The sequence below is a fragment of the Pantherophis guttatus genome, chromosome 1, assembly GCF_059756535.1.
Source record: "Pantherophis guttatus breed Tessera chromosome 1, ASM5975653v1, whole genome shotgun sequence".
Classification (NCBI taxonomy): Eukaryota; Metazoa; Chordata; class Lepidosauria; order Squamata; family Colubridae; genus Pantherophis; species Pantherophis guttatus.
Window position 1 is genome coordinate 138,141,662 of NC_142063.1, and position 26,427 is coordinate 138,168,088.

At 38.1% G+C, this 26,427-nt stretch overlaps 1 protein-coding gene across 2 annotated transcripts in view; it reads left to right on the forward strand.

Annotated features, from left to right (window-relative positions):
• ARHGAP15 (Rho GTPase activating protein 15) overlaps window positions 1-26,427 on the forward strand; it is a 466,518-nt gene that overhangs the window by 429,285 nt on the left and 10,806 nt on the right. For both annotated transcript variants that reach the window (XM_034424600.3, XM_087881819.1), the window contains one exon: window positions 9,618-9,723. In XM_034424600.3, coding sequence (XP_034280491.2) covers window positions 9,618-9,723 — 106 coding nt within the window. The remainder of the gene's footprint in view (window positions 1-9,617; window positions 9,724-26,427) is intronic.

A 26,427-nucleotide genomic window follows, 5' to 3' on the forward strand; every position in this document is an offset into this window, starting at 1 on the left:
TTGTATAATCAGCCCCATCAAATATGTAAAAGAATGACAATTATTGGTTGTTATTTTTTTTTCCCTCAAATGATAGCACCTGGAGGTTTAGTCAGTGAAGTTTAACTTTTCTAAGTACTCTGAGGACGGAGGGGTGAGGGGGGAAATATTCCATTAATTTCGCATACATATTTGCTAAATGGAACCGAGTTGGAAACTCATTGTCTTAACTCTTGCTAATGGACTGAAAAATAGTTATGAATATTCATGGAAAAGCTTCTTTTTTATGAGGCACAATTGATGTGTTACAACATGACAAGTTGCAACCTTTTCCTCTACCTCCCAGTCTTTTGGGATGATGATTGGGGAGGTAGCAAGAATAAGAAGCAAATGAATTAAGGAATGAATGTAACTGAAGTTAGGGGCATCAAGACATACATTTTTTATATAAAAAAAGACACCATGTATGTATACCAATGTCTCTCTGTGTGTAAAAGCACTGTGCATATATGTGTCTCTCTGTTACTGCCTGTAAAATAATGGTTAAAATCAGGACTTTAAAACTTTACACAGAATTAATAATAGATTAGGTAGCAAAATATAATTAGACCTATATTTCTGTTCTTATATATTTTTACTTATCTGTCTATATGTTTTGTCTATTTTATCAGAGAGAGAAGGAGAGGGAAAGAGAGAAAGCTTATTCCCACTTACAGAGGTCAGCTGGAATAACCAAATACGCCTTCTGTTTTAGCAACATTTCCCATAAGGTAAAAAAAAAAAAATTGGGAGGAAGGAAAGATATTAAAAAAAAAAAAAAATTCAGGCTGGCATAGAATGACCGAAACTGAGTTAGGGCAATAGAGATTGTCTAAATTGGATGTTTTATTTACATCCAAAAGGGCAGAGCATAATTTAGTTTGCCTCAGATTTTTTCACAGACATTAAAACTATAGCAAACAGACCAGCAGGGAAGCTTACACAGCAGCACAGTAGGGGAGCTCGCCGAACGTCTGCCCAACACTATGCCTGGTTGTAGCCAGTATCAGAAGCCTCACATGTTCTCTAGCACTAAAAATTGCAACCTGGCTCATTCTTGTTTTATTTGATCAGGGAGGCTAATGAGAGAGATGGTTAGATGAAAGGAAGAGTCAAAAGAGTCTCTCAAACAGGGGTTTTTTGTTTTTTGTTTTTTGTAGGTAAAACGATAACTATGATGTAAAACAAATATTAAACAGTGAGAAGAACAGAGTAGGGAGGGAGAGATAAAATGACCTAATACTGTTTGTAGTTGCACGCTTTTGTTGAATGTAAAATAGCACCGAGGCACAACAGAACAAAAATCCAAGGTTCGAAGGGTTGAAATGAACATTAAACATGTATTGGTATGATCTCAAAGTTCCTTGGAAATAGGAGTTGGTAGAAAGGTAAAAGGACATTAAGTCCCTCAACCATGCCTAATGCAGGGTTGTGACTGGAGACAGAGGTCAAGCTCTTACTACCTTGCAGGATAAGGAATTTACGTCAGACTAACTCCAAAGGTTTATTTCTAATAAGAGGATATTATACAAGAATTGTAAATTTCCAATTCAGTAAAAAAAAAAAAAAAAGTACTTACTGTATTCCAAACCGATATTTGGAAGTGTCATTTATGGAGACAGAGCACTTGTTAGCTAGAAGATTGACAATCTAGATTTATAATTCTGAGTGATCTGTGTTGGTACAGATAATTCCATTAGACATCAATTGGCTAACTGTTGTTATGGGTTACAAATGAAGTTTCTTTCCTTCCCTTCTTATAAGTTTGATATAAAGATGGCTTTAGAAGGCATTGGTAATAATCCATTTTTATCCAAAACTCAGATTAATCATTGAGGGCATTAGCCATGCTTTAATATGATAGTCACAAATCTATTCTCTGTCATCATTAATAACTAGGATTCAAAGGTGAGTTGTGGCTTTAGAATATTTGATTGCAGATCTTCAACCCCTGGAGAAAATAAAGAGAGATTAGCAAACATTACAGGTAGTCCTCAATTTATGACCAAAACTGAGCTCAAAATTTCTGATGCTAAGTAAGACATTTGTTAAGTGACTTTTGCCCCATTTTACGACTTTTCTTGTCACAGTTATTAAGTAAATCACTGAGTTGTTAACTTAGTAACAACTGAATTGAATTTGGTTTCCTATTTACTTTGCTTGTCAGAAGGTTACAAAAGGTGATCATAAGACCCCGGGACACTGCAACCGTCATAAATATGAGTCAGTTGCAAAGCACTTGAATTTTGATCACATGACTATGGTGATGCTGCAGTGGTCATAAGTGTGAAAAAATGGTCATAAGTGACTTTTTTCAATGCTGTTGCACTTTTGAATGGTCACTAAATGAACTGTTGTAAATCAAGGATTACCTGTAGTAAGTTGCTTACAACAAGAACAAGTTTACGTCTCCATCTCTCTCTCTCTCTCTCCCTCTCTCTCTCCAGCTTCCACGTGAATCAGCAGACACCCATTCTTCCATTAAGCAAAGCTTGTTTTCATACTGCCCATTTGTTCTTTCTTTTTTAAAAAAATTACTTTTGTGATGCAGTTTTTTTTTTTAAAAAAAAAAACCTCTTCTACTGAGAACAGTATCATCTTTTCTAATGAAAGAATATCCAATATTTTCATGGAACTGCAAAAAAAGTGAGCGGGTAGCAAAACGCCTGGTCTCAGCATCTTCGTCTGGGAAATGGTGAAGTGTGACTGTGATTTATAATGAGAAAAAGGTATCTACAACATACAATTTCCTACCTAGCTGCAAAATAATAATTCATAGTGATGTCCATTCCAGATAATATACCTTTGCAAGGGAGGACCCATGTGGTAAGATGATCATGATAAATGTCAGACCAATGCAGGTAACGGCTTTACAAACCATTAAGATTAGCTTCCTCTTTTTCCCCTGATGATAACAGTAACCATGCTGTGAGCCTATGTGGTAATAATATTTCACGACTGATAAATGCCAGAACCAGGCAGAGGTGTTTATCATTCCCAGTTCAGAAATGCTGACTAAAGTTACCACACATTGCCAGTTTTTCCTCTTTTTCAGTCAGATAACAATTAGCAAATGGGTTGAATCATAAAACGGAGATATGCCACATTCCTTCCAAGCCTTGGGAATGAATTTTTCACCCTCTTTGTGAGGAATATGTTCTAAGCTAAAACAAATTATGGAGGCACAAAAAATGTTAACCCAGAGGTTAGAACAGTAGCATTTGCAGGTTCCATTGTGTGTAAGAGAGACACACTCAAGTTGTGTCTACTTGGTCTAGTATTCCAAATATATGAGTGGGGTATTTTTCATTAATAGTAACCAAAAACATGTCAGGTTGACCCAAAATTTGATCACAAAATTTCTTGGATTTGGCAATTTTGCAGGATTGTAGCCACTTTTAAAATAATTAATTTCTTTTTTTTTTTAATTTGATTTATATGCCGCCCTTCTCCGGAGACTCAGGGTGGCTTACAATGCGCTAAGCAATAGCCTTCATCCGTTTTGTATATTTATACAAAGTCAGCTTATTGCCCCCACAACTGGGTCCTCAATTTACCTACCTTAGAAAGGATGGAAGGCTGAGTCAACCTTGAGCCTTGGCGAGATTCGAACCTGCAGTAATTGCAGGCAGCTGGTCTTAATAACAGGGTGCTTTAGACCACTGTACTACCAAGGCTCTTTGTCCTTTAGGTGCTTTTTCAAGAGGCAACCGGACTTTGTGGTTCAGAAAGTCCAGTTGCCTCTTGAAAAAGCGCCTTTGGGACGATCATGACCTGAGAATCTCCATAGACAAATTCATTTCTTTATTTTGGAGTCCTCAGGGGGAAAAAATGTTCTGAAAAGTTTGTTGAGACCTGAAGTATTATTACTATTATTTATATAATATTTATAATCAGTATTATTATTTCAACAATTTAGACTGCATTTTAAACTGATCACTGGTATATAAGACCAACATTTGCAGTTCAATGTTTTGTGGCATACAACTATGTATTTATAAGGATGCCTCCAGATCAGAAGTTATTCAGTTTTAAGGGCCATCAACCCAGGTTCATTATTTCATCCTTAACTCTTTTACTAGGTTAGAATTAGGCTCATCACCTTTGGGGTCCATTTGAAGCTATGAAATCAAATTCTCTGGGGAACAACTTTGTTTCACTTTACCTTATTAGATACTGTAGGTCTGAGTCCTAACTGAATCCTGAATGCTTCAGAAGACAACTCAATCTTGTTAAAGAGGACTCCAGCCTATTTAATAAGGAAAGGTGAACCTTACCTTATGTTCCTTTCCAGCATTAGCCATTCTCAGCCCTGACAATATCATAACTGACCTCCAGCAGAGGATTTGGGTCATAGGTTTCAAAAAGATAGACCCAGTGTTTCTCACTGGATTATAGTTTAATAAATATCCTTCCTTGGTCAAACCTAGATACTTTTTAAACACTTGACACAGAAGACTTTTTAGCTTGACCTCAGTTTCGGTTACACATTAGGGTGACAACTCACAGATCTATCAACATCCTCTATGAAAACCCTATCTGTATACAGTATGTTCAATACAGCACTCAGTTCTGCATCCAGTGTAGTATTTGAGTGCTCGTTATGTACACTAAATGGAAAACAGAACTTATAAAATCAATTGCTACAAATCTGAACTGTTCTTCTGACCAGGAAGCCATTGTTCTCCCAGGAGGCCAAACTTTAGCTATTTTTTAAAAGGAGACCATATAGCTATGGATGCCTCCCTCACATTACTAATTGTTTCAGGCTTTCTCTACATGTTTATTGTGGCTTTATATTTGATATATGTATTGTTGTATTGTTATGCTTTAAAATTTGTTCTTGGGTTGTCAATAAAAATATTTCCCTGTCTTTGTTGTACTCACTAGGAATAAAGCTTTTTTTTAAAAATTTTAAAGACAGAACTTTATAAATGATCATTTTTTTTAAAAAAAAAAGTCAGTTTGAACTTTGCTGAGCATTCAAATTTTCCAGCCAGATTCACATATTTTGGGGGCTTTGATGAGATGGCCAAGGACAGAATAAGGAATCTATTCCACATTTCTCAATTTACAAAGATTTAGTCCGGGGAGGGGGTCATTTTGCCAAAGAAAGTTTTGATCCTATATGGAGATGTTTGAGCTCCTTTAAAGCTTATATTATCACACTTTCTAGAGGAATGCTTTTTAGGTAATAAAAAAATATAACAAGAAGGGCAGCTATTTTTTTTTTAGTCTTGCACTGTGTGAAATTGCTATCAAAATATTTCAAGATTGCTGCATTTGTTTTAAAGGTAGCTGATAATCACTTGTGCTGCCTCTCCCCACCTCCCAGAAAACAAAGAGAGAAACCAAGAACCAAAATAATAAATATTTATGCACTCTATATCATATACTATTAATATGACTAGATCATTGAGCACATGAGGAGAGGACAGTAGGAATGTATTTATATGACTAAATTTCTTTTTCGGTCCATGGGTTGAGATCATCGCTGTATGAAACCTGGATGACTGAAATGACAATGCACAATATTACAGAAATGTATGAAGGTATGATGAACCCAAGTTTCACTTCAAGTTTGCAAAAGGGGATCCCATGACCCGGGGACACTGCAGCTGTCATAAATATAAACCAGTTGTCAAGCATCCGAATGTAAATCACATGATGATGGGGATGCTGTGATGGTCATAAGTGTGAAAAATGGTCTTAAGTCACTTTTTTCAGTGCCATTGTAACTTTGAATGGTCACTAAGTAAACTAGGGGTGAAATCCAGCAGGTTCTGACAGGTTCTGGAGAACCAGTAGCAGAAATTTTGAGTAATTTAGAGAACCGATAGTGGAAATTTTGAGTAGTTTGGAGAACCGGCAAATACCACCTCTGGCTGGCCCCAGAGTGGGGTGGGAATGGAGATTTTGCAGTATTGTTCCCCTGGAGTGGGATGGGAAAGGAGATTTTGCAGTATCCTTCCCCTGCCATGCCCACGAAGCCACACCTACCAAGCCACACCATGCCCACCAAGCCACGCCCACAGAACCGATAGTAAAAAATATTTGGATTTCACCACTGAAGTGAACTGTTGTAAATTGAGGACTACCTGTATAGGCTTCAATAAATTGTCTATGCTGTAATTTTATGAAATAGAATGGAAATGGAAATGAAAAGGAATGGAAATGGAAGAATAGAATAGAATAGAATAGAATAGAATAGAATAGAATAGAATAGAATAGAATAGAATAGAATAGAATAGAATAGAACAGAGAGTTGGAAGAAACCTTGGAGGTCTTCTCCTGCTCAGGCAGGAAACTCTATACCATTTCAGACAAATGGTTCTCCTGTCTTTTCTTAAAAACTTCCAGTGTTGGAGCATTTACAACTTCTGGAGGCAAGTTGTTTCACTGATTAATTGTTCTAATTGTTAGGAAATTTCTTCTTACGTAGTTCTAGGTTGCTTCTCTCCTTGATTAGTTTCCATCCATTACTTCTTGTCCTGTCCTCAGGTGCTTTGGAGAATAGCTTGACCACCTCTTCTTTATGGCAACCCCTCAGATAACTGCTATCATGTGATCCATAGTCCTTCTTTTCATTAAACTAGACATACTCAATTCCAGCAACCGTTCTTCATATGTTTTAGCCTCCAGTCCCCTAATCATCTTTGTTGCTCTTCTCTGAACTCTTTCTAGAGTCTCTTTTTTACATTGTGGTCACCAAAAGTGGATGCAGTATTCCAAGTGTGGCCTTACCAAGGAATCATAAAGTGGTAGTAACACTTCACATGATTTTGATTCTATCCCTCTGTTAACACAGCCTAGAACTGTGTTGGCTTTTTTTGGTAGCTGCAGCACACTGCTGATGCTGATACTTTGTCCCTGTCAATTCCTTCACTAAGAAATATATGGGGAGAAATGAATCTTAAGCTCAAACATAATCTTGCCATGTAAGAGTGTGTAAGACACAGTTGGACTTCCCTTGTACTTCCCAGTTTTTGGAATCATCATGTTATTTAAGTCCAACTCAGAACTGACTTGCTTTTGGTGTTTGAAACTTAACCCTTGATTACCAGTACCTTTCTAGGATTTTCCCTAACATTCATGTCAAGCTGATTGTTTTGCACTTTGCTGGGTTTAATTTTTTTCTTTTTTAAACAGCGGGCAGTCTTGGTTTTTCTCCAATCTATTGACACCTTGTGGTCTAGGAGTTTTCAAAGATAAAAGTCTGTGGTTTTGAGATTACATCTGCAATTTCCTTTAGCACCCTGTAATCCATCTGGCCCATACAACAAATTCATTCAGAGCATCTAGATGCATTTTTTACCATTTCCTATTTGACCTGTAGTTTTCTTATGTCCCCTACTGTGCACCTTCAGATTGATCAGTTGTCCATTTTTTTTCCTTTTGGGAAAAGACAGATGTAAAATTTAGCGATTCAGCCTTCTCCCTGTTGTCCATCACCATCATGTAATCATTTCCAATCAAGAAAAGTTTCCCAGACTTATCCACACATACCTCAATAAAGTTTTTGTTTGTTTGTTTGTTATTTTGTGGAATTTATTGCAAGCCTTGCTCATTCTATCTCTTTAGTCTTCCTCACCCCATTCTTACAAATTCAGGTTATTTCCTGATATTTTTTCTTTCATATATGTCCCTTTTCAATTTTTTTAACTTTATGCCAAAATATTATATAGTGGAATAAGTATATTCTAATCCCAGTGCTGAAGCAAAGCCAACAGAAGTATTCCGATTTACAGTATTTCTGTGGTAAGAAAATATCTCTTCCATATTGGAACTCTCCAAATATTTCCAGAGTAGAAATATAAGCAATTAGAAAAATGTTTTTAAAATTAAAAACCTATGCTAGATAAAGCCAGTCATAAGATCCAGGTTATCTAAAACCTGCAGCATGTAAAACTGTTTCCCTATGTCAGGGACCTTGAACATTTATTTTATCTTATCTTTTGCAAAATGAAAGCACAGTTATGTGTGCTTCAACATCTCATGCAAATATCTTACTCAGAAACCATATTTTAAGACTTGGAAGCCATTAATCATATAGAAAATATTCTTATCCTAAGCCAGTCAGCAGCAGTGTCGTTATCACAACATTAAAAGAAGTTTCACATCACAAAAGTGATTATAGGTCTCAATCTCGCATTCTTTCATTACTGACTAATTGTTTTCCACAAAAAAAGGCAGTTATGAAATGATAGAAAGAATACCAGGCAAGGGACAGGATGTGAACTAAGAAAATCAACACAAGGAAGAATTGATCATTATAGAGCATGAAATAAAGCTTATAAGGTAGGCATGTTTATTAGGTATGAGGATAACCTCCCTGGCCTAAGTTTCACTAAGTCTGCATAGTAACAACATTACTTCATATTGAAGATACATTTGCTCAACTTCTATCTGAAACTTCCATGTAAAATAAATGTCTTGGAAAAGAAAATGATTGGATCCATGGTTGATGAAATACCTTTATGAGTTAGGATTGAAAGGTGCCATAGAGTTTTCTCCACCTTAATGTATCATATAACTTGCAAAGTTAAAAACTAAATAAGTTACAGCATGAATAGCTGCTAAAATCTGTCTAATGTCTCAATTAAAACTTAGTGAAGGTATGACTTAATTGTATTTCAATAGAAAATATGGTCGGTAATGAGCAGGGGAATGACTTAATATTACATTCTTGTTAACACAATCAAATGCTTTCCTGCTAATTATATTTGGATGGGAGAAGGCCTAATGGGTAGATTGTGCACACATATAGATAATTGTGTGTTATTTTTCTAAACTGAATGATAAATGGGGAATTTCAATAGAACAGAGTATATGTAGCTCAGAGTTGAATTGTAGAGTCCTCGGTGCTCTCTGAGTTTGGTTGTTTGCTTGCAGACATTTCATTGCCTGACTGAGTAACAACACAGAGCATCAAGGACTCCACATATGAGGAATTGTTCATGTTTTGCAAATAATCTGGATTTTCCAGAATCAGAAAAAGTGCTTGCATTTCCAATGAGATGAAAGAAATAAACTAATACTTTCCCATTCTTTTAAGTCAAGGTAGCCCACTGAGAGCTAAAAAAGTATTTCCTCAGGAAATTCATGAAATGAGTTTCTGGCATGACAGGTCACACCCTGGCCTTTGCTACCTCAGACCAATCTTCCAAAGGCCAGCTCTGTGTGTCATCTGTAGAAAAAAACCAACCAAGTCTTAAAACATTAATTTAACCCCATGATAACGTCTCAGCTTTCATGGATCTCAGCTTGTTTTATCAGAGATAACAGCATCATTCTGAGCTACAATACACTGCTGCATCTCCAACAACATTCGAATGTCCCCATTCTCCAACCTGAGGGTACCCTGAAGGACAGGAACTTCAGGAGGTTGTAATGAGTTAGACAATTTAAAAATCTCTTTGTGCCTGGAATTGTTGTTTATGAAAATGTGAACACACTCTATTGCAAAATAATACTTAAAACGGGGCACTTCAGCTGTAACCATGCTTCCAGATCACATTTGTCTGTTTCAACCATGGTAGCAGCAACATTGTAGACAATCAGATACTGTTGTAACACCCATAACTCTTTATTTCTTTCAGAAATCCAAGAACCTGATAGCCAAGTGAAAGTCATAAAGGACCTTGTACAGAGATTGCCCAGGCCAAACTATGACACCATGAAAATTGTGTTTGCACATCTGCAAAAGTAAGTGGAAAAGCTATGAAACCTTAAAGAAGAAAATGGAAATTAGAAACAAAATTGGTCAGTTGGTTTTCAGCAACATGCTGTATTGTTTCAATGCTCAAATTTTTCAGTACATCATCAAGCCAGGTTATGTGGAATATGTTACATTTTTAAAGCTTGTTCCATACTAGATTTCAAACCAAAGGAAATGAAATGGAAAAGCATATTTAATATTAGTCCAAACTGATTTTGGCATAAGAAAGGACAAATGCAGCCAGAACTGCCATCTTCCTTAGCCTCCTAAGTACAATATATAGAATATATGAGTAAAACATTGTCTTTTAATACAGGAATTTGCAGAACCTTTAGGTTATGAAGCTTCTAAGCAATGGCGGTAGGACATACATTTCTTGAATGTTGCTTCACTTGTATCCCTAGTCAGGCAATACAAGTGAAGCCACATTCACATTCAAGGCTTCACTTGTATCCATGGCTTTGTATCACTAGCCAGGGGCTGTGATGGCTCATGTGGTTAGGACAGTAAGTTAAATGACCACTGAGAGGTTGGCAGCTGAGCAGTTCAAAACCTAAGAGCGAGCTGCATGACAGAATGAGCTCCTGTCAATTTGTCCTAGCTCCTGCTCACCCAACAGTTTGAAAGTATGAAAACGCAAGTAGATAAAAAAGTACCACTTTGGTGGGAAAATAACAGACATGAAAAGAACCCCCTCAGGTGTCCCCTGCAAAACAGTGATGTTACCAGCTAATCCTTTCAACCCAGAAGCACCTTCTGATACAAAAACAGTAGTATATTCCTAGCACTCCAGTGCATAAAATTAAGAAATAAGGGGGTTTTCTAAGCAAAATATATATTTGTAGGCCAAACTGTACCTTTGGAGCTAATCCATTGTATAATGATCATCAGCTTCTAGAGAGAGAGGTCACTAAGAGAAGAAGTCAGCATCTGAGCTAGATAAAACCTAGATCCAAAGTGTGATCTCCCCTGGGAATGGGATACTTGATCAGAAAAGCTGGTTGTTCAGCCACCAACAACAAGAGGCCCAGAGAAGGCAGTTTGAAGTCCTCCAGCACCATCAGATAACCCCTGCCATCAACTTAGCCACAGAGGCAAGAATCTCATGCAGTAATGCTGCTACCCTACAATCTAGATTCAGATCCCAGGGTGGGGATATGAAGGATTTATAGCATTGGTTTTTAAACAGTTTGATCCAATTATCCTTTTTCCCAGTTCAAATAATGTCATTACCCTCACAAAGACAGATTCTGTTGTTTTACTCCAGCACCTCAGAAATTGCAAACTGGATCCTTGTCTCACAAACAAGCAATTATAAATTGCTTCATTACCCCCAGGATATGCCCCAAATTATCCCCACTTTAAAAACCACTGATTTATAGTTTGACCTCCTGAGGATCCTGTTCCAAATTGACTATTTTTGGCCTGCTATTTACACTACCAGAAGTGATCTCTTGAAACTAATTCCAACTGGGGCCACAGCAAGAACCAAAACATTAAAGCCCTTCCAATGTAAGGATCCTCATTTAGATTGAGCTGTGTGATTTATATTAGGAAAAAAATAAAAATAAACCAAAGATACTACTACTACTACTGGATGAACTACTACTAATTTAAGTTACTACTACTAACTTAATCTGAAATAAAACAAGTGAGATAATTAGACCTGACTTGTATCAATAGCTGTTATTAGAATCGTGTAGCCTTCTCTTTTTTGGATAAATCACATTTTATTTCTTCTCTTTTGCTTTTTTTTTTTTTTTTTTTTTACTAAATTTACTAAATACTATTGAATTTAGCATTAGGAAAGGCTTGCTATTGTGCCCTTTAGGCAGAACTTTTTTTTTTTTTTTGCTTACTTACTATGTTACTGGTATATTAATGTAATTTATTGATAATAGCCTTGCTTATCAAGTGTATTATACCTTATTTTATCAAATTTGTTAAAAAATGAAAATCGTACTGAATTGGGTTTCATCAGGCAAGAAATACAGTTGTTGCAGCCTTTTGAATAACCATAAGATACAGAACACATATTCAGCTTTCTAAAACTTATGAAGCACCTACTAATTAGCTTGCCATAGTTTGTTGCTAAGCTATGACCAACTACCAGTCATTCATGCTTTAGTTCCCTGATTAGACTGCTGTAGTACACACTAAATAGTGCTGCCCTTGAAAAATGTCGGAAAATTTCAATGGGTATGAAATGCAGCAGTATGATTGCTGGTGAGAAGGAGGCATTTTGATCAGCAGCTTAACAAACTGCGGATTTTTTTTCCCCCTCGGTTCAAGGTGTTGGTGCAACCTTTATGTTGAAAACTTGGCAGTTTGATGCTTTAAGGCCTGCTGTCTTTTATGTGTTCCTTACAGTATGTTGCTGTTTTTGTCGGAAGCAATGCCTTGAATTTTACGGGATTGTGAACATTAGGCAGACAATCCCAATGTGATCTTACAATTTATAAGCCACACCTATTACATTAAGAAATATGGGGGGAGGGGGAATCTGGGATAGAAGAAATCGATTAAAAGTTGTATATATGTGTATGTGTGTGTGTGTGTGTGTGTGTGTGTGTATACACATATATATATACATATATACATATATATACATGAAGTTTTAGTGTATTCGGGTCTTTTCCTGTGTAAGATTGAGAGCATCTTGGCGACGTTTCGACGAGGTCCCACTCATCATCTTCAGGCTGGTGTCTTCGGCTTCGTGCTTATGCAAGGAAAGCGTGATCGGAGCTGCCGTCTCTCTATAAATACTGGTGGGGAGGTGTGGGGTGCTGGCTTTGTCGCTGTGAGTAGGTTGGTTGCCTGTGTTGTTACATCTTGATTAGTTGATCTAATCAAGATGTTGATCTAATCAATCTTACATGGGAAAAGACCCGAATACACCAAAATTTGCATACCTCTACCCTTGAAAATCTACGAAAACAAATATACATATATATACACTTACACACACACACACACACACACACACACACACACACACTTTCAAGAAACCCCATTTCTTGTTGATTCACATATAGCTATTGTTTTCTTGACTCCTTTCTTTGCTTCATGTTCCTATGTTTGGTGCTCTTCCATCCTCTTTGATTGTAGCTCGTATAAACAGAAACATGCCGCCATTTGTAAGTTATGGATTCAAAGAAGGTTTCAATTTCTTCCACTCCAGCAATTTTATGATTTGCTAATTTCCAGTTTATTAGAATACTATGACAAATCAAGAGGGTGTATTCTAAAAGGTCCCCTGTTTAATTTCTTGCAGCTGGTTAAAATCCAACAGATAAATGTCCTGTAAACTCAAAAGATCTGTGGCTTCCAAGGTTCTTTGTGTAAGCTAAGTAAGGTCATGTGACTCTCCTGTCCTGGCATCCTATTAATGCTGGATTCTGATTCTGATCCAAGGGGGAGAACTTGCTTCTAAGGTGGCTTGTAAAATGTGCCCTCCTTTTGAAAAAGGTTCCCTCAAGCTCTAAAGTTCACCACTGAGCTACTGACTCAGTACTGCAGAGCCTGAGACATGTTCCAGTTGCACGCACAAGGGACTATCAGTAAAATGTGGTCAGATGTCAGGAGGACAAATCAGAAGTATGACGAAGAAGCAGTAGGATATTGATATGTTGATACTGAAAAGGTTAAGACTTAGGGAGGGAGAGGAAACCCATAGCACGTTCGGTACAGTACGTAGCTCTGAATAGTGCCCTCTCAAATAGGATCCTGCTTCTCACTCCAATTATGAACCTGGCAAGGAGGTGACAGCATTTTGATGAAGGGTTCGCCTTTACAATGAAACAACATTCAAATGTAATGATTCTGATGAGGATGGATCTCTGTTATCTTCTCCTCCTCCTCCTCCTCCTTCGCCTCCCTTCTTTAAGCGGAAAGCATTGAGTCCACATGCCCAATGATGGCAGAGTTTTCCAGCAATGGCATCTGTCTTTTTGGCAGTGGCGTTCAGGCACATTGTCAGGGGAGCTTACAGTTGCCTCCTGGTTTATCATGTGAGTCACTTCCTGTGGCCTATCTGGCTGCTTCGCCAGGCAGAAGCCAATTCCTTTGACTTCCCCTTTGATTTTCAGAAACTTGCTCATTCCAGCTTTTCAATGTTTTAAAGACAGTTGCATTTCGCTGCAGGGCAGCATTCCTATGCACATCTAAGCATTTTTTTTCCCTCTCTCTCTTTTTGCCAGACAGGCAATCCTCCGGCTTTTCTATCTTGCCATCAATGCTCTTTGCTCTGTTAATAATGCCTTCAGTCAATTTTACTGCCCTTTCATACAGCTTGCAAAGAAAATATATCAGGAAAAAAAAGAGGGGGGAAATAATACACAGAAACACCCACCCACACACCATTTCCGCTGTTAACACAAAACATGGACATATGCAGAACCGAAGTGCCTTTTTCTCTTTTCAGAAATTTGTCTTTATCTTCACATTTTCCAGACATCACAAAGAAAACAAAAACCTACCCGGTTGAAATTAGAGCAATAAAAACATGAAATCTTATGCTGGTTTTATTGCCTAGTTCTCATTTCTGGAAACTATATTTAACAAAGTAGATTTATTTTTACCTATTATATATATCTCAGCCAACAGCACACATCTAAGAAGAATGCAACAGTAGTTCAGGAAAAGGAAGCAATGACAATGTGATGACAGGTTCAGCAGCGATATGCAGAATGCTGTGGATAAATCAAAAATTAAAGCTATTGTATGACAGCTAGGAACACTTAGCAAAGTCTGCAAAATTTCCATTACTATCATATTTTGGAGAGAAGGAAAATGCAGAATATCCACGTGACTTCTATTTGCTTTTAGTCTGTTTCAGCAGGTCCAGGCCAACATAGATATCTTAAACTTGTTTGCAATTATACCCCCCCCCATGTAAATCCAAAAGAAGAGGTTAAATTCTTAAGGATTGTATGTGTATTAATAGAATAAAAGAATGTCACAAATTGCTTACCACGGTCCCCTGACTAGAATAGAGATAGTTTCAATTCTGTTATAAGAATGGTGGCGTTACGTGAGTTGGCACTTTTAAAATGCCTCCGAATTCCTCTAAGTGTACAGGAGAATGCTATTTATGCAGAGCTAGGAGCAAAAGGTAGTCAAAGTAACTTTCAAAATATCGGGAATTCAAAAGATACGATTCACACAATGTGTGGAGCTGCTTTTAAATTCTATTGTGAATTTATAAAGTCTGGAGAATTACAAAAAGTGGTAGAATAATTTTTTCCAGCAATGTTTTACTGTATAAATCAAATGTCATTCGAATGACATATTGGAAGCTTCCAAAACCACCTGCAATCTTCTCGTTCTCCAGTTAGTGGATTTAAACTTTCATAACACATGAAAGGTTTTTAAAGATTGTTTTACACACACAAACCCTTTTATTTTTTATAAATAACTGAAGGGAGCGAACATATTTAATACTCCTTTCTCCTCCAATTTTCCCCACAATAAGAAATCTGTGAGATGGGTTGGACTGAGAGAGAAAGTGATTGACCCAAAGTCAGCCAGCCGGCTTACATCCTGAGGCAGGACTAGACACACAGTCTCCTAATTTCTGGCTGGGTGCCTTAGCCACTAGGCCAAATTGGCTCTAGTTTTCTGAATAAATATTAGCACTTATTATCTAAATGTATCTGAAGATTTTACCCAAGATAAATGCAATACAACATTTTCAATATTCTCCCATACTACTTCATAGGCAAAGAGTATCCATTCCATGGCGTAGACAGATTCTTCTGAAATCAGAAGAACCATAGGTGAAGTGTTAAGCCTGTGTTAGACTTCTATATCATTGCAAGTTAGGGAACGTATGTGTCTAAGAGCCATGCATCTCCACACAAAAGGTAGTTGAGATTTGAGAGGTCTGCGGGTTGGCTCATCTGCAACCATCTGCAACCTACACTTACCATCAACCCAGTGGTGAAATCTAATTTGATTTACTATTGGTTCTGTGGGCGTGGCTTTGTGGACGTAGCAGGGGAAGGATACTGCAAAATTCCCATTCCCACCCCACTCTGGGGCCAGCCAGAGGTGGTATTTGCCGGTTCTCCGAACTGCTCAAAATTTCTTCTACCTGTTTTCTAGAACCTGTCAGAACCTGCTGGATTTCACCTCTGCATCAACCCCTTCGCAGCATAGGTATGCACTGACGCCCATGTGTTGATGCGGACAAGTCTCAATCAAGCTTTAGTGTGAGGTGCACTTATAGTGATCATTGCTAGAAAACCCTCATCACATTTTTCATTGATTTTTGGTGTAAGAACTAGGCAAGCACAGTGCAAATCCAACAGATCCTGCAACTAAGCAGTAGAATCACTGAAAGAGCCACAGAAATTTAAATTTCCCAATGTTTAGGATTCACAAAATACTGATCTGATATCTTTTAATCAAACAACCAAGCAAGATGTCGTATGAATTTCTTCATGAAAATAGAGCTCCTTTTCTCCATCAAAGCCTGATAGGATAACTCATATTTTACATATTTTTTTTACTCTGCACTGAAGACACTCTTGAAACTATCTTAAAGTCAAGTATTTTGTTATAAATCTCATCCATGCAAGAGTCACTTCCAGGATCAACACAGACAACAGTACTGCTCCCACTGAAGTCAACTATGGCTTCAATCCATTGATCTCAAATCTGGAGCAAAATTCCACATACATACAGTACATACACAAGCTGTAGAGAGTCGTCTTGATAAATACGCAAGGTCTCATTGTCTCCAGCTTGTTTATCTTGTTGTACTAAAATATGATTATCTAGCAAATGTTTTGCATCAAGTGATCTCTGCCATATAGAGGCACCAAAATTACCAGACTTTCTTGGAAGAGAGAGAGCAATTGCATCTTAACACTTTTTTTTTTTACTTAACAAAGGATCAAGATACAGAAGTAAGACAAACAACTTTATTTTTCTCAGCCAACAAGGTTTTTTTTTTCCCCATAATTCATGTAAGCTTCAAAATTCTCAGGCAAGACGTGAACATTTTTTTTAATGAATAGTTACAAATCTTTATATTTGTCTGAAAGTTAAGAAGTCTTAGCTGGAATGCACTCTCCTTGTAGAGGAAACAAACCGCTGGCAATAAAGTAGAAAATGGAAAGAGAGACCTAAATCACAGCACAATGATCTCCTTTACAGCATCTGCCAAAGAGACGGTGTTCTTAGGCAGCTTCTCCGAAGCAGCGTCTTGATGTCTATGCCACATACAGATTTATTATTGTGCCTGAGAATCTGAAGGGGGGAAATGTTGATGATATGCCTAAGCAGCACTAAGCTCTGGTCATAGGAAAAACTCCAGAATTGTGGGTACCACACCCACACCTACTGATGTGGTCCCAGATTTTTTTTTTCTTTGGAGGCACCTAATTAAGAAAACCTTGACTCATTTACATGGCTATGTTTGATCTAAATTATACTCCAAACCACACCAAATTAGGAGCATCTGTGAATGTGAAATGTTTGTTCCCTTAGAATGGGAGAATGAAGCTGGCTCTGGATTGCACATGTTCAAGTGACAAAAAATATTTCAGATGTACCATACTTCTGAGACTACTTTTCCACTAATAATTTGCAGTTAGTCAAAGCTGTATCTCTCTCTCTCTCTCTCTCTTTCTTTCTTTCTCTCTCTCCTCCAGATCCACTGTTCCCCACCCAAAATTATTACAGGCTGTCTACAGAGTTTTCACTTTTCTTCTTTCTTTAGCAAAGACAAAAAGGGAGGGGTGAAAAAAAGAACTAAGGGGCCACCTACTTGGTTGATTTTAAAGTGGCCACTGCCGGAGAAGCAAATCCAGCAATTGTCAAAAGTTGTCGTTGACACAGAGAGCTAATTCCAATGAAATATTTTCCCAGGACTGAGCAAACATCTGCTGGAATCTACCACTCCTCACAAAGTCTTTGTGGATGTTTGCATTTTCTTGGGTAGCATTTTCATTTGTATTAACTCTGCATGAGAGAGAGTGGGGGAGGGAGGGAGGGAGGGAGGGAGAGAGAGAGAGAGAGAGAGGGAGGGAGAGGGAGGGAGAGGGAGAGAGAGAGAGAAATGCTATACTGGAATTGGCTGAACGTCTTTTTGGAAATCATTAAGAAAACTTAACCGCTATGTGTTGAATTCCATATGAAGGGATATGTTCTTTGATTAGGTATTTTAGAGGCAGCTTTAAAGCCCAGCCCAAGCAGTTCATCCAGACGACAAATAAGGTTCCACCAGCTTCTTCTAATAGATTGTACCTCACTGTATAGAATCTGTAGCACACTCTTTTGTCCTCATCATAAGCTGTTGTAATGTTACTTGATACATGCTCAAGTTTTCTTTTGAAAACTGACCATGGGTGAACAATCAATATCTTGGCATCACAAATTAAAAATACTTTGCCCAGCATGACTGGAACTACATTATTTATCAATTCAAATGTAGCTATAGATGGGGATGTAGAATCTGAAAATACTTTCTGGTATTGCAGCCTGTCCAAAACAACATTGGAAGACGGAGGGTTGGAAAATTGACAGTCCATAGCTAGTGGGTTCCAGTTCACTTTGACATTATGCTGGCCTGACTTGGCTAAATGACATACATAGAACATAGAACATAGAATAACAGACCTGAAAGGGACCTCAGATATCATCTAGTCCAACTCCCTGCTTGAACAGGAGACCTATACCATTTCAGACAAAAGGCTGTCCAGTCCCTTCTTAAAAATCCTCCAGTAATGGAGCACCTGGTGGCAAGCTTTTCCACTGGTTAATTGTTCTCACTGTTAGGAAATTTCTCATTAGTTCTATGTTAACTCTCACCTTGAATTAGTTTCCATCCCTTGTTTCTTGCCTTTCCTTCTAGTGCTTTGAAGAAAAGGTTGACCCCCCCCCCCACCTCTTCTTTGTGGCAGCCCCTCAAATATTGGAAGACTGCTATCGTGTCACTTCTAGTCCTTCTTTTCACTAGACTAGACATACCCAATTCCTGCAACCGTTCTTCATATGTTTTAGCCTCCAGCCCCCTAATCATCTTTGTTGCTCTTCTCTGCACTCTTTCCAGAGTCTCTCAACATATATATATATATTTAATATTGTGGTGACCAAAACTGGATGCAGTAGTTTGGATACAAACTACATTTACAAATAAAGGTCTGTAAAACATTAACGTTCTATTAAAGTATGTACAGATTGATAGGAACAATTTTATATTACCCCAAAAATGGATTAGAAACATTTGAAGGTATCTAGGGTTCTTTTTAAAGCTTGTTTATAAAGGAAAATGTGGCTTGTAAGATCTGTATAAGAGTGGAACAGCGTACAAACTATAATGTTAGTTATGGTTCCTTCATCTCCAGAGGTTTTTGAAGAGAATGGAAAATTATCTGAAAGATAGTCTAAGATGATATTTGTGATCTCTTCCAATTCCACAATTCTATGATACGTTAGACCTCTGGCAAATGGAAAAAAAGAGGTTTCATATAAATAGTTGAAGTTATTTATGATAATTTAGTGCTGCTAAAAAGACAATCCTTCATGTTTGCTCTATAGAAACTTTAGATATGCACCACAATTTTGCTGATTGGTATTTCCTGGCTATGTGTTCTAAAGCAATCTCAATCTGTTGATAGACATAGACATTATGAAAAGGTGCTTTCCCCTTCATTAAAGAAAGTAGTTATTTTTTCTCATCAAGGCAACACATTTCCCTAAAGGGAAAGAATGCCAGTATAATATTACTTCACTTTCTAACCCCTTTTTATTTTATTTTTTTTTCCATTCAAAAGGTCAACTTCTATTGATAAAATCCAATATCTGACCCATTTTGACATTTTAAGACTAAGTGTCCCAGTGCACTCTGAACTGGGACAAAATTCAAAGACAGCAGACATCAAGTTAGCAATCTTCATATTTTGTCCTCCTTCCTTTCTCTGTCTAAAGAGTTTGAATTGCATAACTTCTGTACCAATGTATTTCCAAGTACAACTGTCATTCTTTTCCCTTCCATAATACAAGCTGGAACCGACACCTCTTCTTCGTCTTCCATATTAACATTTGATTCATGAGTTTGTCAAAAAAGATGTGGATCAGGGGTGCTATTCAGCAGGTTCTGAAAGGTTCTGGAGAACCAGTAGCAGAAATTTTGAGTAGTTCAGAGAACCAGCAAATACCACCTCTGGCTGGCCCCAGAGTGGGGTGGGAATCGAGATTTTGCAATATCCTTCCCCCAGGAGTGGGGAGGGAATGGAGATTTCACAGTATCCTTCCCCTGCCACGTCCACCAAGCCACGCCCACCAAGCCCCACACACAGAACCAGTAGTAAAAAAAATTAAATTCCACCACTGGTGTGGATGCTTCTTTTGGGGTGGGGTATGAAGATATCTTAACATATTTGTTTGACCTAGTGTGGATTTTTTTTTTTTTTGTAGTAGCTGGAATATCATTTGAATATATTAATGTTTTCAACAATGGCACTCAGAGACCTTAGTTAATACCTTATGCATGAATACATAGATATACTTCAGACAGAGGTAATGTTTTAGCCCTTGTGTTGGTAATATTTGGAGACATGGAATGAAAAAGCCTGTTCTTTTCCTGCCTTTGTTGTGGCCATACATTGTGGTGGTGTGGAGCCAAGGTTCTTGCTGTTGCCTACACAGCCTGGATTCAATAAGCAGTTCTATATGTATATTATGACAATGTGGTCAAGAAAACCAGCCTGTCTCTCTCTCTTGCTCTCTCTTTTGCTATACCTTTGTGTGCCTGTATAGCATAACAAAAAAAATCTGGTGCTTATTTTTCATATACTCATTCAATATGTTAACATATTCATAATTTGATACAGGTTACGTTCTTCATATAATTAAAGTTAGAGTGTTAGATGAAAAACCCGCAAAATGTTATTTGAATGGAAAATATTTGTGCTTTCATACAAGAGTCATTACGGCACTGTAATGTATAAAACTGTAAATCTGACAAATAATTACTAACCTATGCTTGGTTTTTGGTTAGATCATTTCTGATTCCCTCCCTAGAGTGAAAATCCATCCAACTTTATATCCGCCCACCCTTAAAAGCTGTATGTGTCCCAGATGCACTTTCGTCGTTCTGTTTTGTCATCCCACCCATCAGGACCATGTCCCCAAGACTGCTTTCACATTTTCTGGGTCGCATGTTCATTCTCCTCCCAGAGCCTTCTCAGAGTCTACCTCTCTGGCATAGTTGGGAAGGTCACATGGTCAACAATCTGCAATACTATCCCATGCAAAATAGGAAACAGACTTTGCCAGGAATGTCTATTGCAGTGGTGGGTTGATACCGGTTCACCCCAGTTTGGATGAACCGGTAGCGGCAGTGGCAGGAGGCTCCGCCCACCTGCCCAGATGTCATCAAAAACACTCTGCACTTGCACGGAACCTTATGTGCATGTGCAATGTGTGCACATACTCCTGCATACTTCCGGTAGCGAACTGGTAGTGCCGGGAATTGAAACCCCTCTACTGGTCTATTGTGTTATTGCATTGCTGGTTTAGTTTCTTCTTAGCGTTCTCTGTCCTCTTTCTGATACCAAGGGATGCTTATCACATCTCTTCAACGAGTAAAAGGATTTCTCATGAGCTGCTTTCAAAGCATTTAGCAAAGAGAAAGGATAGAGGCCTTTCTGAGTAGGACGCTAATGAAAAGTTGCAAATAGATTTAACTTTTGCAAATTTACCATCAGTGTTGTACTCAGTAAGGCCATGGTAAGGGTAGTCCTCGACTTACCACCACTATTGAGCCCAAAATTTCCATTGCTAAGCAAGACAGTTGTTAAGTGAGCTTTGTTCCATTTTACGACCTTCCTTGCCACAGTTGTCAAACGAATGGCTGCAGTTGTTAAGTGAGGAACATGGTTGTTCAGTGAATTTGGCTTCCCCGTTGACTTTGCTTGTCAGTAGGTTGCAAAAAGGGGATCACCTGATCCCAGCAACCATCATAAATACGTGCCAATTTCCAGGTGTCCAAATTTTAACCACCGATGAGGGAGTGCTGCCACAGTCGTAAGTGTGAAAAATGATCATAAGTCAATGCAGTTGTAACTTCGAACGGTCACTAAACAAATGGTTGTAAGCCCAGGACTACCTGTATACTTCCCCTTTCCTAATTGATAGTGCTAGGACACTTTGGAGAAATGGACGGAAGAGATCTCATCCACCTCTTTTTATGGCAATGAAGGTTTCTACAGCATGGGGGAAATGCCTTCCCAAACTATGAAAAGGCTGCCTGCAGGAAAGAGAAGCAATGTCGACGAGGTCTTGTCTTCCTCTGTCTGTGCATGCAGAGGAGAAGCACAGGTGTCTCCCTTTCCCTACCCAATGAAAAAAAAAAACTGAAACAAGGGAGAGAAAATGCTTCCTTTTGTTTCTTACTCCAAATTCTTAGGATTGGGAGACATTGGAAGGGTTCAGAAGGCAGAGTTATCCAGTTCTGTGGAACTGGAACTGCTCGGAGAGTTGCAAAGCCATAATTCACCTTCACGTTTGTTATAAAATTTTATGCGTGTGCGCATGCACACGCGTGTACATGCACGTGCCACCTTTCAAAACAGATGTTTTCCCAAGGTGGCCTACATAAAAATTTAAATCTAGGTTAAAACTAAAACAGCCCGACTAGAATAAACTCTAATACAGCCTAATAAAACTGTTAAAAAATGAAGGCAAGAGTAATAAACGATAGCTAGGAAAAAAAAATCAATTAAAATCTGGAAACAGCAGGAGTTAAATAGTAGTAATAAGATTAACTTTTAAAACACACACACACACACACACACACACACACACACACACGCACGCACACACACAGCCTCACCAATTACAGAAACAATTAAATTAAAGTGGAAGTTAAAAGGCACAGAAAAATCCCTTTTTCAAGTACTGAAAAGACAATGGAGCCAGCATTACAGAAGATCATTCTGAAACTGAGAGTCCATTGCTAAAAAGGTTCAATCCTGAGCGATTCAATACTGGAGGGCATGAAGAATAAGATTTCTCAGGATAACACCCCCGTTTTATTGATTGAAATAGTCCTGAAAGCACACCTGGAACCACTATGATCCTGTAATGCTAGTGTAATATGATCATGGCACATTGTTTCAATATTCCGTAGTTTATACTAACCACAGTCTTCAGGCTACCTTCAAGGACAAATCCACATGTAGATTCCACCTCAGTGCAATCGAAACAGGGGATTTTCAGTAGAATATAGAAGGGAGGCTAACAGCTTAAAAAAACTGACATAAGATTTTGCCCACCATAGCTTCCCAGGTATCTAGGATCAACTAGGAAATGATGCCTTTTATGGAATTTATTTAATTATTATTAAATTGTTATCCTGCCTCTTTGACTTTATAGGTAACTCAAGGTGGTGAACACATCATAAATATTCCTTCCTTCTCCTGTTTTACCCACAACAACCCTAAGCAGTAGGTTGGGTTGAGAATATGGCAGTTACAACTGCTGCACCTCAGTGCATTTTTTGGGTTTCTTTACCTTCCAATCTATATGCAATAAACTCTCTTTCTATACATCTCATTCTTTAATAATTGTTTTTTTTAGCAAAAGTGATTTTCCCGTCTGTAATATTTCTCTAGCATTATGCTGTGAATATTAGAATTAATATACTGATGGATAGGCTTGTTGGGCTACGCTTTTTTCCCCCTTTTCTATTATGTACCTTTTCACTAAAAGATGACCAATGCTCTTCTTTCTTTCTTTCTTTCTTTCTTTCTTTCTTTCTTTCTTTCTTTCATTCATTCATTCATTCATTCATTCATTCATTCAATCTACATGGTCATCCATCTCATTTAGGTGTCTTTGGGTGCCTTACAGTAAAATAGATAAAAACATATTTGATACAAAGAAATGAAAATGAAAAAAGCATGTGAAAAATTACAAAAAAGCACCATTTGCACAATAAGGGGACAGACTTATATCTGATTCCCAGGCCCCCTATGCTAATTAAAATCTTTTCTCTATTTCAAGTGACTATTCCCCCTATTTGCACTGAAATTAAGTGCATATATCTGTTTTCTGTTTTCTGTGATTCTATAAAATATCTCTTCATTCCAGTATATATGGTATTTTGATTTATACATACACTTTTGCCTATTTGGGAAAACAGTAAAGACCTTGAAGTTTTTTGTTTATAGTTTTCTCAGTTCTAATGATTTTTTTTTCTTACTCTACACCTAAAAGACAGAAAAAGTTCCTTTAAACATTTAATTATTTTTTTTAATTTGATTTATATACTGCCCTTCTCCAGAGACTCAGGGCGGCTTACAATGCGTTAAGCAATAACCTTCATACTTTTGTATATTTATACAAAGTCAGCTTATTGCCCCCACAAACTGGGTCCTCAATTTACCTACCTTAGAAAGGATGGAAGGCTGAGTCAACCTTGAGCCTGGGGAGATTCGAACTTGCAGTAATTGCAGGCAGCTTAATGTTAATAACAGGCTATTAGTCTGCTGCGCCACCAGGCTCTTGAGAGATTATTCAGCATCCATCCATCCTTTCTGACTGCAAACATTATCTGGTCCATTCAGCTAACATTTCAAAACAAAAACTTGGAAAATAATAATAATACAACAGCAAAGTGATCTTTTCCTCACCATAAAAAAAAAAAGGAAACAGATGGCAGATATTTTTTTTAAAAAAAAGCAACCCAAAAATTATAATAAAAGAAGTAAGCCAACAAAACTCAATCAATGACCTATTGAAGTAAAACCATGACAAACTAAGGGGAAATGCATAAACAGGCCAAATAAATTGAAGGAGAATTTGAGTATGGAGAAAAGGAAAAAGGCAAGGGGAGATGAGAGAGTTAAAACCTTGAGGAACAGAAAAACTAAAGAAAGGATGGAGTAATATTGGCAGGGATGAATAGATCAAGCAAGGAGAGAGCAAACCACTGTGCATGGATGAAGGAAGACTAGATTGATCAATCAATCAATCCATCCATCCTTCCATCCTCTATCTATCTATCTATCATCTATCTATCATCTATCTAATCACTTATCTATCCCTACCTATATCTATCATCTATCTATGCAGAGACACTTCCACACAAATACAGATACCAACCAGTAAGTTGCATTATTTTCATGTGTTTACATGTGTTCATTCCTAACTCCATGAATCCACTTTGTCTAGTTTCCATATTCATTTGCATATATGTTTGATTCTATGTAAATTTAGGCACACATTTTTCAACATAGGGTTGCCATGCAATACAAAATTCAGAACTTATTTTATTTATTTATTTATTTATTAAATTTTTATACCGCCTTTCTCCCGAAGGACTCAGGGCGGTGTACAGCCAAGATAAAAAACCAACAATATAAAAGTTAAAAACAATTTAAAATTATTAAATAGTTTGGCCAATAATTTAAAATAAAATAACCCATTAAAATAATATTTTAGGCCAGCCCTGCTTGATGGAATAATAGTGTTTTAAGCGAAAGGTACGGAGGTCGGGAATCCAACGAATCTCCAGGGGCAGCTCGTTCCAGAGGGCAGGTGCCCCCACAGAGAAGGCTCTCCCCCTGGGGGTCGCCAGTCGACACTGTCTAACTGACAGCACCCTGAGGAGACCCTCTCTGTGGGAGCGTACTGGTCGATGGGAGGCTATCAGAAGCAGAAGGCGGTCTCATAAGTACCCAGGTCCTATGCCATGGAGCACTTTAAAGGTGACAACCAACACCTTGAATTGCACCCGGAAGACTACCAGGAGCCAGTGCAGCTTGCGCAGGAATGGTGCTACATGGGAGCATCGAGTCGCCCCCCCATAATCACCCGCGCGGCTGCATTCTGGATCAGCTGGAGCCTCCGGATGCTCTTCAAGGGGAGCCCCATGTAAAGAGTGTTACAGTAGTCCAGATGGAAAGTGATGAGGGCGTGAGTGACCGTGCACAAGGCATCCTGGTCCAGAAAGGGACGCAACTGGTGGATCAGGCGAACCTGATAAAAAGCCCCCCTGGCCACAGCCATCAGATGGACTTCTAAAGACAGCTGTGAGTCCAGGAGGACACCCAAGTTGCGAACCCTCTCTGAGGGGGCCAAGCTCTCACCCCCTATGGGATGCCGGAAACCACAGCCACTCGGTCTCTTTCCTAATCATATTCTATCTTCGATTATGCATTTTCGAATGCATGTTTGAGCCCAGAATATGGCATCTGGGCAAAGTGCAAAATTTGATGGATAACTGATTCACTTTTTTTTTTTGGTCTAGGGGAAACAGATTAAGTTAATTTTTATAGAAATTCTCACAGATGAAATTCTTCCTCCATTCCAGATGCAGACAGAGATTTATGAAGTGAGAAGGAAAATCAAAGAGGGATGGGATAAGACAGCATAACACAGAATTTGTGGCAGTTTTACAAAAATTACTCAGCCCCTCAAAGTATCTCTAAGACAGTCCATGAAATACTAGGGGCCTTTTCCTCAGATAAGAACAATTGGCAAATTGGATTATGAAATGCCTGAGATTAAACAGCTCAAAAACTGTTTTACTCTGGAGACATGTAAAAAGCAGAACAGTGACTCACATATCTCATGTTGTATCTTCAAAGAACAATATGAAGAGCACCCACCAGTGTCCAAAAGAGGCGAAGATGCCATATATGTGGATAGGGTGTTTTTCATTAGCTCATGGAGCA